The 12,190-nt window shown below is 45.6% G+C and overlaps 1 protein-coding gene across 1 annotated transcript; it reads left to right on the forward strand.

Annotated features, from left to right (window-relative positions):
- Window positions 1-2,651: 2,651 nt before the first annotated feature.
- Window positions 2,652-5,999, forward strand: SAP18 (Sin3A associated protein 18). The gene is made up of 4 exons (XM_064171799.1): window positions 2,652-2,775; window positions 2,967-3,076; window positions 4,741-4,863; window positions 5,522-5,999. Exons 1-4 carry the CDS (start codon window positions 2,704-2,706, stop codon window positions 5,676-5,678), a joined length of 462 nt encoding a protein of 153 aa, XP_064027869.1. The 5' UTR covers window positions 2,652-2,703; the 3' UTR covers window positions 5,679-5,999.
- The last annotated feature ends 6,191 nt before the right edge of the window (window positions 6,000-12,190 follow it).

Below are 12,190 nucleotides of genomic sequence, written 5' to 3' on the forward strand. Positions count from 1 at the left end.
TTGTTGTATTTATGTCTTACACTAGACTTACTACTTGGGAAGATAGCCCAGCACAGATGTAAATTCATCCTCAATTTCCTTATTCAGAGAAGTACATCACAGGATGGAGACCCTGACAGCTTCAGTGGTTCTGGTGAGAGACCTCGAGCACAAGCCCTACGAGGAGAGGCTGAGAGAGCTGGGATTGTTTAGCCTGGAGAAGAGGAGGCTCAGGGGAGACCTTATTGCTGTCTACAACTACCTGAGGGGTGGTTGTGGCCAGGAGGAGGTTGCTCTCTTCTCTCAGGTGGCCAGCACCAGAACGAAAGGACACAGCCTCAGGCTGCGCCAGGGGAAATTTAGGCTTGAGGTGAGGAGAAAGTTCTTCACTGAGTCATTGGACACTGGAATGGGCTGCCCGGGGAGGTGGTGGAGTCGCCGTCCCTGGGGCTGTTCAAGGCAAGATTGGATGTGGCACTTGGTGCCATGGTCTAGCCTTGAGCTCTGTGGTAAAGGGTTGGACTTGATGATCTGTGAGTTCTCTTCCAACTCTGATGATACTGTGATACTGGTACACAGCTCTGTGCTCTACCCTGCTGCAAGCATGAGCAGAACGTTATACAAGTGGTGTAGGAACACTATCATATAGCATCAAATACAGCTTAATGGGATGGTTAAAGGAAGAGAGCATGTGTCATACAAGAACGGGCTGAGAGAACTGGGACTCACTGTGTATAAATACCTGCATCACTGTGCAGAAATGTCTGACAGGAGGGAGTAAAGATGACAGAGTCATCTGTGCCCAATGACAGGTCCAGAAGCAGTGGGCATATACTGAAATATCAGAAATGTAATTTAACTACAAAAAGAAACATAAGAAGAAAAATAAACCAACTTTTCTTTTTATCTCCTTTCCCCTTGCCGTGAGGGTGACAGAGCACTGGAGCAGATTGCCCAAAGAGGTCTCCCCATCCTTGGGCATACTCAAGTTATCCAGACCTGGCCCTAAGCAACCATTTCTTGCTAATGCTGCCTATAGCAGAAGTTTGGAGTCTCCCCCAGAGCTCCCCTGCAGCCTCAGCAATTCCAGTAAGTGTCTGATATTTATTTTGCACTGCAAGCTCATATATTTCTGCATCTTTTTTTTTGTGCTATTTTGAAGCAGGCTAGAATGTTTTGGTGAGAAGAATTAGGTTACAAGCTGTAAAAGGAAAACAATGGTGATGTCTACTTCCCTCACAGGCCTGCTGAGAAGTATAGGAACAAGAAATAAAAAGTAATCACTCTCGCTGGGGCTGCTGGCTGAGCTGCATCTCTCTAACCTCACCCTCCATTTTTGGACTAATCCACTTTGCTTCCTAACCCCCTGGCCGACCCTCTACTTTTCCTTGGGACTGGGGTAAGGGGGGAGGTGAAGAGGTGGTTGAGAGCCCCTCCTGGGGACTCAGGTTTCTGGGAGGGGAGTTGTGTTTCTATGTTACCTTTTTTGCCTTGTGTATTTCTGTCTATAACTGCATATACTGTAAATATCTGTTTGTATATTGTGCTAGCTATAAATAATAAGCTTCATTCATATTTCCAGAACTGGCTGAGTCTAGCCTGGGTGATTTCTAAAGTGTGTGTGTGGGGGGGCAGGGAACACCCAAACCATCACATCTTACAGCAAAAAAAAAAAAAAAAAAAAAGAAAAAATTCTTGAAGTGACAAATACATCCACAGAACTTTTTTTCTTGAAGTGTAAATTCTGTGAAACCACATCAACAACTCCTCCCTTCCATTCCAGTATAACCAACGAACAACTCTCAACATTCAAAAAGTTATCAGATCAGAAAAGTGCAGATCTCTCTACTACTTATTTTGTAAGAAACAACTGCAGACTCAAATTGAACCCAGCAAGAAGATTCTATTATTGGAAAAACAAGACCACGAATGAAAAATATGCACATTTGACCTTTGATGAACGTCGTATTAAGAGAAGCTCAATTTTAAGTCTGATTTGCCCCTTTCTAATTTAATTTTAATCAGCTGCCAGTTACAGTGGCTGTATTATTTGGTTACATGGGACACCTGTTTAAGTCTGTCTCCATACGGAGAGAAGGGATTCTTTTCCGAGAGGCAGCTGCATCAGTAGCTTATTAAAAGCTTTTCTAAGTATTATAAAAAGCAGGCAATGATCAGAACAAGAAGAGACGCTCACAGCAGCACCGAGTCGGGAAGCTGGACAATGCAGCGCTCTGCTCCCATCAGCGATTCTACCCCTTGCAGGGGGTTGCAGGTGTAGGGTACAGTCACGTAAACGCCGCTCAAGCAGTAATCTGCTGCCTGTAATAGAGCCTCGGCTCGCTGAGGGCCCTCGAACCAGCCTCGGGCAGCTGGTGCCTGCGCTGCCCGGCCGCACAGGAGCAACAGGTTGCCACTCAGCGGCGATCCGAGGGTACGTAGCAGAGCCAAGCCGCCGGGATCCCGGGAGACACCACTCCTCCCAGACTTCGAAAGGGACAAGGTGGACGCGCAGCTGCAAGCCCTAGCCGTGCCACCGCTCCTCCGGCAAACCACCCCTCGGCCCTGCGGCCACTGGCCCGACCGCGCTCCGCCGCTCCCGCCCCACAGCGGACCCGGCGCGCGCACGCGCAGCCCCGCCCCAGCGCGGCCGTTACCGCCCTCTGGCTCCTCTCGCGAGAGCGGGGGCGTCCGGTGCGAGCGGCTGTGTGCGCGTCGGGCAAGATGGCGGTGGAGTCGCGGGTCACGCAGGAGGAGATTAAGAAGGAGCCGGAGAAGCCGATCGACCGGGAAAAGGTGCTGGAGTCCGTGCTGCGCGCCTTCTTGTGCCGTTCCCGGGCGGGGCGGGGGGCGGGGAGCGGGGAGGGAACGGCAACGGCAACGGAACGGCAACGAGTGCGGCGGCACCATGATGCATCTGGCTGGGAGGGGAGAAGTGAGGGGGTTGGGGGTGGTGAGTGGCCGCTCATCCTCGCCGCCTCCCGCAGACGTGCCCGCTGCTGCTTCGCGTCTTCACCACCAACAATGGGCGGCACCACCGTATGGACGAGTTCTCCCGCGGCAACGTGCCCTCCAGTGAGCTGCAGATCTACACCTGGTGAGTGTGCGGCGGCCTGGGCCTCTCCGCCCAGGCGTCGGGCACGGCGGCGAACGGGAACCCTGCAGACGGGAGCACCGGGCGGGATCGAAAAGTTTGCCTGGCTCCTCTGGCTGATCCTGGGCTGCAAGAGCGAGATCCGTGAGCCTTGTCTAGAGCAGGGAACATGGGGAAGCTCTCACGAGTGCCTTTGAGAGCTAAGCCTTGGTGGCAGCTCTGGGGGGAAAAGGCAGCTGCCCCTAGGAACGCTTCTGCCTATAGCCACGGCAACTTAGAGCTGGCGCCTGTGGAAGTGCAGCTTTAGTTAAGAGTCGATTGTCGCAGACTGAAACTTAGTGCAGTTGAATTGCCCGATTACTGATGCATGTAATCGGAGGCTTATGTTGTGGCATGTGGTTATCACAAGGAGTTTATTCAGTGCAGAGACTATGTAATGATTACATTTTGTCTCAATGGCCTCGTTTTTTTGGTAGATGTCCCGGAAGGCTTGAAATGTTACGTGAATGGTGTGTTGGTTTAAGTCAGAGCTTCTTGAAAGCAGAGTGTTTACTTTTGTATAGGCAGGTAGCAATACTGTAACAGCTGCGTTTTATAGTTTTCACATTTGCTTTAGAGAACTGCTTTGTCTGTGTTGCAAAACCTGTCAGGTTTTGTTTATGGTGTTTTGAAGAATGCTTTTGAAAGTGAGTTATGCTAGTTTTTGAGACTTTGCAAAGTGTTTGCTAGGCCTGTAACATTTACGTTGTATGGTTGAATAAGTCTGGTTTTGTGGTTAGCAAAGCATGCAGTTCTAATTTACTTCTTAATGGGATTTATGGACTCAGTCCAGGCTATTGATGGTGTCAGAGCTGTTTGCCATCTGCAAAGTCAGAATGGGCATTGTCTATCAACACACTGTTCTTTGGTTGATTGAAGCTTGGAGTGACTGTACAGTCTGTATAATTAGAGCTGCTCTAGTTGTGGTGATTGAGTCCTTTTGTTCTTGAAATTATGGAAGTGGGCTTTGGCCTTGGTCTGGTTGAAGTTTGGGAAAAGGAGGAGTGCTGCCTGCTAGGGCAGAAATGGAAATCTTGATGGAAATGGAAAACACTATTAATGTCTTCTGTTTTTTTTTTTTTTTTTTACATTTCCTTTAATAACTATTTTAACACAGATGTCAAGAGAAGGAAACTCTTACACATTCTATAAATGCATGAACTCATTTGAAAAAAAGGGCTGGCCCTCACTGTTTAAACAGGAACTTTTTTGAGAGAACTAGAAAAGCAGATGTTGAAACTTAGGTGGAGGGGAAGAGATTTGTCTTAATATCAGAATAACTCGAAAGTTAGTTAGTGGGCTACATTTGCACAAGGCCACGTTGCCTCCAGAGTACAGTAAGTGGTGAATTCTCCCAGGTATTAATAACTGGGGCAAATTCTTATCACTTGATCATTAGATCAAGTTGTACTGTTTGGAATTGTTATGTAGCTGTGAAATCAATGGCTTGCTATGTAGCTGAAATCCAAGATCAAATTCATTCTTCAGGTATCATCAGAAGTATGCAAAGACAAGGAAATATGTGGCAGAGTTGTTGCACTGATTGGATTACAGCTGAAGGGGGAAGCTTTTTCTGTTGCTGATGTGTTTCAGAATGTGAACCACTTCGGTTTGTTTGTTTAACATAGGATGGATGCAACCCTGAAAGAGCTGACCAGCTTAGTGAAAGAAGTTTACCCAGAAGCACGGAAGAAGGGCACACACTTCAATTTTGCAATTGTTTTTACAGATCTCAAGAGGCCTGGATATAGGTAAATGGCATTTCTTCTCCAGGTTAATAGAAGGTGTCAGGCACTGGAACAGTAAAGTATTTTTCATTCATGCCACTTTTAAAGTTCAGAACCCATGGGATAACAGACCATTTGCAAACTGAATTTTGCTCAGTGACCGTCATTGTTCACATGTTCTTGTGTGCGTGAAGGCTTTGGTTGCTATATTGGCAACCAGTCAGAAGATGGACCTGCAGCTCAAGATAAAACTTTGTTTCTGCTGATACAAGCTGTGGTATGCATTTGAATTTTAGGAGTGATCTTGTTGCAAGTATCTGTCTTCCAAAACAGTATGAGCTAACCTTTGTCAGCAACCAGTGGATATGTCCTCTCACCTCCGTGTTCTTGTTCTGAATCTGTATGGAAGAGGGCAGGGGATTCTTTCTAATACATAACTTAATTCGGTAGAAGGTTCTCCAACCTCACTGCCACATCAGAAAGAGGATGTTGTGTAGGTTTTCTTGGTGCATCTGGTACTGGAGAGAGAAAATCCCAGCATCCAGTGTATATATAACTAAATACATGTGCAGTGCAGAAGATGGCATGGGAAGATTGTCATGAACTGATGACAGTTCCTGTTTCAAACTTCTAGAGAGGTTGATCTCTGACAACTAAATGGCTTTTTCTCTCCTATGTGCAGGGTGAAGGAGATTGGCAGCACCATGTCAGGCAGGAAGGGCACAGATGATTCCATGACGTTGCAGTCTCAGAAATTCCAGATAGGAGACTACCTGGATATAGCAATTACTCCTCCAAACCGTGCACCACCCCCATCGAGCCGCATGAGACCATACTAAAGTGTTGCTTCTTTGTATGATTGCATCTTCTGTTTATTCCTACTTGCTGTTCTAAAGCAGGCTTATTTTTTTGCTTTTGTTGCTAAGCAGGAGCACCTGAAGACAAAGCTTAAGCATCAGAAATGAACCTTAACTTTAAAACCTTAGTTTGTCTAGAAGAAACACTTATCTTTAGCAGTGCCATCATCCTATCCCTGATTGCTATAGTTTGAACAGTAAGTTCGTGTCCGGTGTTTCAAAATTTCCATAAAACACGACCATGAGGATTACAGGTGTCTGTAGTTCTGTCTTGTTTGGAATAAAGATTGATGTTAATCTTTTCATAGTGTGGCGCTGTTTGGTTTTGTTTGGTTTGGTGGTTTTTTTTGTTTGTTTCTTTAAAGTGGATTTATGCAGAGGAATTCAGAAGTTAGCTTTTAAGCAGAAGTAGAAATTGAAGGAGGACCAAAGCTTTTGTCTGGGCTGATTGAGTAGAGAGGTAGGTGATCAAGAGGACAGCATCTGGTTTTGACTTCCAGAACTCTGAGGAAGGTGAGTCCTGTAGTCTATTTCCTTTAGTTCATCTAATGGATGCATACAAATTTGGACCCTACTTTGACTGTTCTGTGCTTGGCAAATATCACTGTATAGCCCTAGATAAGATGGCTTTTCACTAAGCTTGCAGCTTCTATGGAGTATCAGTTTCTCAATTTACTATAGCCCTGGGGTCTTGGGACAAAGCCAGCTGTGAGGTATCAAGGTGTTCAGGGATGTTGCACATTATAAGTTAGTGATTGAAGATTGAGGGTGTGATGGGTGTCCAGCAGCCAGCACTAGAATCTAAGAGGAAAGGGCAATTAAGCGTTCTCAGTTGTCCATGGGGAAACTGGATGGCTGGTCTGTGTGATGTTGCCTGGTACCTTCTTACAAAATAGAATGAAGGGGATGCCCCATCTCGCAGCAAATCCCATAGGGCAGGATGAAGTCTGAGACTATTTCAATGCTTGCCAGTTCTTTCTGTCACTGCAGGGGGAGATCTTGAGACAGGCAGATGTCTCTTGTCTGAGCAGGCTCCAGCTGTCCCTGGGCTATGAGCCTCTGCCAGCTGACCAAGAGCATCCAGCTGGTCTGGAGAGAGCCAGGTACTTGTTTTCTGCACATTATGTCCCTGTGTGCTGAGAAAAAGGCAAGAGGCCTTAGATCAGAGGCTAAGCCTGAAGTAAGTGATCTGTCTGCTGAGGACAAGGCATGTTTTCTCTCAGGAGCTGTGATTTATGTTCTTTTTTCTTTCAGGAGGCCCATGGTATGCAGTACAGCCTGAGGGATCTTGGGCTGAGTTCTGTCAGTAGTTCACCCTTTTCTATCCGCCCCCTTCTCTGGCTTCTCTGTTAGGGAGTTGCTATTTTAGCCTTCATGAATGTTTCTCATTTGCAGAATTAAATGCATCTGAGTCACTTTTTCCCCCAAGACAGGAGGCTGAAAAGTGTCTCACTCTTCTTTCGAAAGTGCTGAAGAAAATACAATATAAATGCTGCTTTAAAAAGCACTGATCTTGAAAGTGGCAATGAAGCTAGTGTGGCCATAAGTGGGATGGGTGGGATGTTTAGCCAGAGTAAAAGGGATGCTTTCCAAGATACTGCTGCTGTGAGGAGCCCATGTGTCCTAACAGCTTGGTGATTTCTTGGGGCCCCTGCTGCCTCTGTGTTGGATCATGAGCTCTAGATCAGCAGCGTCACCTTGCAGACCTCAGTGGACAAAAAAGTGGTGAAGTGCTATAGCAAGTGGCCCTAGAGAGGTGGTAGAAGTCCAGTCCCTGGAAATGTTCAAGATCAGGTTGCATGGGGCCCTGAGCAGTCTTAACCCAGTTCAAGATGTCTGCTTACTGCAGAGAGGTTAGATTAAATGACCTTTAAATGTTGATTCAAACCTGAAGCATTCTTGTTAAGTGGGCTGTGGATCATCCATGCAGCCTAGTAATTGAGGTGAGTTGTACAGTAACCAGCATGTAATTATGGAATTGCACAGCCTCTCACTGAAGGCAAGGACAGACCTGCCACTAGGGTTACACATGAACATGGGCATTTCCTCATTTTTGTGTCCTGCTTTTTGCTTTAATTATCTTTAGGGATAATTCTTATGTAGTCAATATATACGGGAAGAGGAGCAAGTGACCTTGTCTGTGACTCAGTTGTTCTGGGAAGGGGGCTTGGCTGTACTGCTGGAACTGTTACCCATAGGAACAAGGTTGTATGTCTCTTCTGAAGCCATTGTTAAAGCTGAGGAAGGATGTAAGTCCTTAAAGAGCAGAGTATGTACAGAACAGCGATTCAGGGAAACAAAATAGTGATCTCAAAACTGAACAGTAATGTGGTGCAGAAAACACTAGATCCAGATCCACAAGGCTTGCCTTGTTTGCAGCAATTTAATTGTTTTTTATCCTTCATCAAAGCAGCCGGATCTTTTTTCCTCTTATTTTTGAATGCTGAAGACCTTAAGAGACACAACTCGTTCATGTTTGCACTTTTTCACCAGCAACCCACCTACCCAAAGCTCTTTACCTCCCAGCTGTGTAAAGCAAAAACCTAGCATGACAGTTTTTGGTTTCCTGACATTGCAATTTCTCAGAGGTAACTCACACAGCACCCCAGACAGCAGGCAGCTCTTGCCTCCTGCCCAGGCCCCTCCAAGGATACCACACCTACACTCACTCTGGCAGGTTTCTCTCCAGGTCTCACCTTGTCTCTGCACTTCCTCAGAGGGGCTCAGCTTTTATCTGCCTTCAACCACTGACAAACACTGGGCCACTCGTGCAGGTCTCCACCTCCTGTGATCCCTGGCTCTGGCAGCTGCCAGTATGAGCTGGGCTCCCTGGCAAGGCCTGGAGAAGAACTCCACACCTTCCCTGGGGGAGGCAGCATGGTCACATGGACCATGCTATGGAACCAAGGCACTATCACCTAATTTCTCTTTTTATAATCCTCATTAGCAGTTACTGCAAGCTGCTCTGCTCCTAGAGAGGACTTCAGGTTTCTGTGTTCCTTCTCATGTGCTTTTCCTGCCTGTTCAGGTATGGTTCATTGCAAATACCTAAGTATTGTTCCTGCTAAGTGCTAGACAGGCTTTTGTTTATCATAAGAGGAATAAAGGACTCCTCTTTGTCATGTTCAGGCCTTAAACTAAGGGCTCCCTTTTCACAACCCCCTGCTGCTTTCACCACCCCTCCACTACAGGTTCATGAATGTGATGTACGCTCAGAACAGCAATCGAGTAACCATTTCCTTCCCTGCAGTGGCAGCTTGATCTTTAGCACGGTTATCCTGCAGTGCTTTTAGGAGAGGTTGCCTGCATCTCTAGTACAGAAGCTGATATCTGGGTTGATTAGTTCCCTAATCAAGAAGCTAAGACAACTTTGCTTTGGCAATAACCTGGACTGCATCAGACACAATCCTTGCTCTGGCACCATATTTGATGTCTGACTTGAGCAGCTGTAGAGGCTTAAGTATTGCTTTACAGCTCTAGTCAAAAGTAGAATTAGCCCTGATACAGCAGGAAAACATTAAGTGCTATCAGCAAGTTCTCTTGCTATGGAAAGCATGGAAATTTTAGGTCTCAGAAACACTCTTGTATCAGAGCAGATGAATGACAACAGCCATGGTCACATTCAAAGAACAGCTAAGATGCAGCCTGCCAAACCCAAAGCAATACAATTACCTCTGCTCTTCTCTCAACCCCATGTCTAGACATGACAGCAAATCAGCTAGGTTCAAAAATAGCATCAGCTCCTCTGACAACAGGACCCTGAGGAACATAAATAGTAAAACACCCCTGTTGTGCTGTGCATAGCAGGCACTGTGCCCAGCCATGATCTGTGATGAGAAGGAGGTGCCTGGCTAGCACACTGGGACAAGGCACTGGAGGTAAAGTGTCTAAGGGCTGGGTTCAGAGGGTCTGAGGTGTTTGAGACCCTCCCTGGGGTATTTCCAGTCTCACAGAACTGACATGCATAAGTAGACATCCTTGCCTAACAACTCACTTGACCTCTTCAACACCTAGCAAGAAAATACAGTGAATGCTGGAAGTGACATCTTCAAAGGCACTTCTGGTGGAGCTGCTCCTAGTGAAGAATGAATTCCTTACTTTGTGCTTCAGGCAAACATGAGTTAGGGCCTTGAGACTTGGGAGTCTTTAACAGGCCCCCATACTGCAGCTGGCTCAGATAACCCTGTTGCCTATGCTGTCTGAATCCACTTTTCTCACGTCCTCGGTGCACGTTTGTGAGATCTGCCAGCACAACACTGCTAAATAAGCACAGCTGACCTTTTTGTTTCTAGGTTTCTGCTGAGGTCTTCTAGCTGAAAGCCATAGAGTACATACCCAGGCTTCAGAGAACAAGACAGGAGAGCCCCATCAGTGGTTTTAGGTAGGGCATTTGAAGAACAGCACCTGGCACACAAGCATCCCACAACACTGACAGCAGGTAGTGAGATACCTGAGGTATCTCATAGGTAGCATGATACTTGTCTGCTCAGCTGGGGCTGTGTACTCTACCACAGTCCTTGTCTAGCTTGAGGCCTGCTGGCAAGCATGCCATACTCTTGTTGCCTTTGGTTAAGAACTGAACTGACAAGCAATTCTTATAGGAACTCTTGAAAGGAAGGAAAACCTAAAGGTTTGAAATATAGCCCCACTAGCACGTCACAACAGCCAGCATGGGTAGGAACAAATCACAGCACTCTCCCAAGGGTGAGGGAGAGAGAAGGGCAGATTTGGGAGCAGGACTGATGTGTCCTGAGGGTTGAAGAGGAATTGCTTCAACTGCCATGGAAGCACTCACAGAACAGCCTCTGAGAATTGTACCAAAGCAATTGACAGGATACAATTCACAGATCAACTTCATCTGCCAGAGATAAGAGGATGTGTTGTTTTGCACTCTCCCTACTCTTTCCCTTTTCTTGTCTCAACACTTGTCAAGGCCTTTATTGGTGAGCAGTGATGTGGGTCAGCACATAGAGCTCACTAACAGTTTAACCTTGGAAAACAACAATTAGTTCCTGGTGGTTGGGCAAGGAAGGGCTTCCCCTGCAGCTGCTATTGCAGTGACGCAACTGAAGGTGTGGGACCTGCAGCTGGGGTGAGGAAAGGTGGGACCATGCAGCGAGGCCTTAAATTGGTTTACAAGAGTTGCATAAGCAATCATTAGGGAGCATAACTAGAGGGTTTTAAACCAAGAATGCATTATATCAAAAATTATGAAAGTGTTTGAACACCTTTCTGTTGGGTATTCTGCAAACTACCATTTCCTTTATCTCTCCCCAGGAGAAACATTCATGTAGCAGAGAGTCTTCTTCTATAGATCATTTGCAATTAAAAAAAGAGACCTCTTTAACTTGAATTAGACAAGATCAAAAAAATGTGCAGGAGTGGATATTACTGTAAAATAGCATGAAGTTTCACATTTAAATTGATAGATAACAGAGGCAGCACTGACTTATGTCTTTCTAGTAGGTTGCATTCCTGTGGACTAATGTACATGTGATTCCAAAGTGTGGCCATTGGATATTGTCACCACTCCTTACAAATGCCACAATCTGTCTTGCTGTCCCTTGGGCAAACAAGGTACTCCCAAAACAGAAGGAAGCTCCAACATCAACTACAGCTATTGATAGAAGACATGCAACTGTCATGGAACAGTAATAACAAGAAACAAAGCAAGTATCACATCCTACAGAACACTTACAGAAAAAGAAGCATCTATGATGCTTTAAATAACCAAGGAAGCCTGGACTCCATTTATTGCTCCAATGATTTATAGCAACATCAGTAAAAGCACACTGTGAGGCACTAAATGTGATGCTTGTCATCTATCCATTGGACAGCTAGCTGGGAAGTTTCACTTCACTGTTGAGATCTGTATTTGTATTTAACCTCAGGCAAAATATTTCTAAGAGAAGAACAGAGAAGAACGCACTGACCATCTTAAGAGGCTTCCTGGGCAGAACAACCAGGGTGATTCTTTGACAACAAATGGGATTATGGAGAGAAGTTGTTAGCTGACTCATTCAATAAATTAAAAAAACACAACCCAAACAAAACCCCATACCACCACAGGAAATAAAGGAAAAATAAATGCTATGCTTTTTGGGTTGCTTCTCAAATGTCTGTAAATACTGAAATACCTTTTTGTGCTGAGTTCAATCTTTTCTGATTGCAGGCTATTTTCTAGGTGATATGATCCTTACATCTGACCTAATGCTCACACAGGCAACAGTTGAGTTTGAGATTACTGCTAGGAAGGAAAAACTGCAAGAGAAAATGAAATTAATTAGATTTTTGGTCACCTGGCAAATGGAAGGAATTAATTGTAGAACTGCAAAGCTCTGAGATTGTCTGCAGGAGAACTGGTGAAACAGCTTCTTGTGAAAGCAGCCCCCAGTTAAACTAAATTAGGTGCAACACAGAACTGTACTCTGAGTCAATTTTGCCTATTTACAGGTGAGGACTGTCCCTTCATTGCAAGATACTATTTCTTAGAA

This window comes from Pogoniulus pusillus, chromosome 3 (genome assembly GCF_015220805.1).
Source record: "Pogoniulus pusillus isolate bPogPus1 chromosome 3, bPogPus1.pri, whole genome shotgun sequence".
Lineage (NCBI taxonomy): Eukaryota > Metazoa > Chordata > Aves > Piciformes > Lybiidae > Pogoniulus > Pogoniulus pusillus.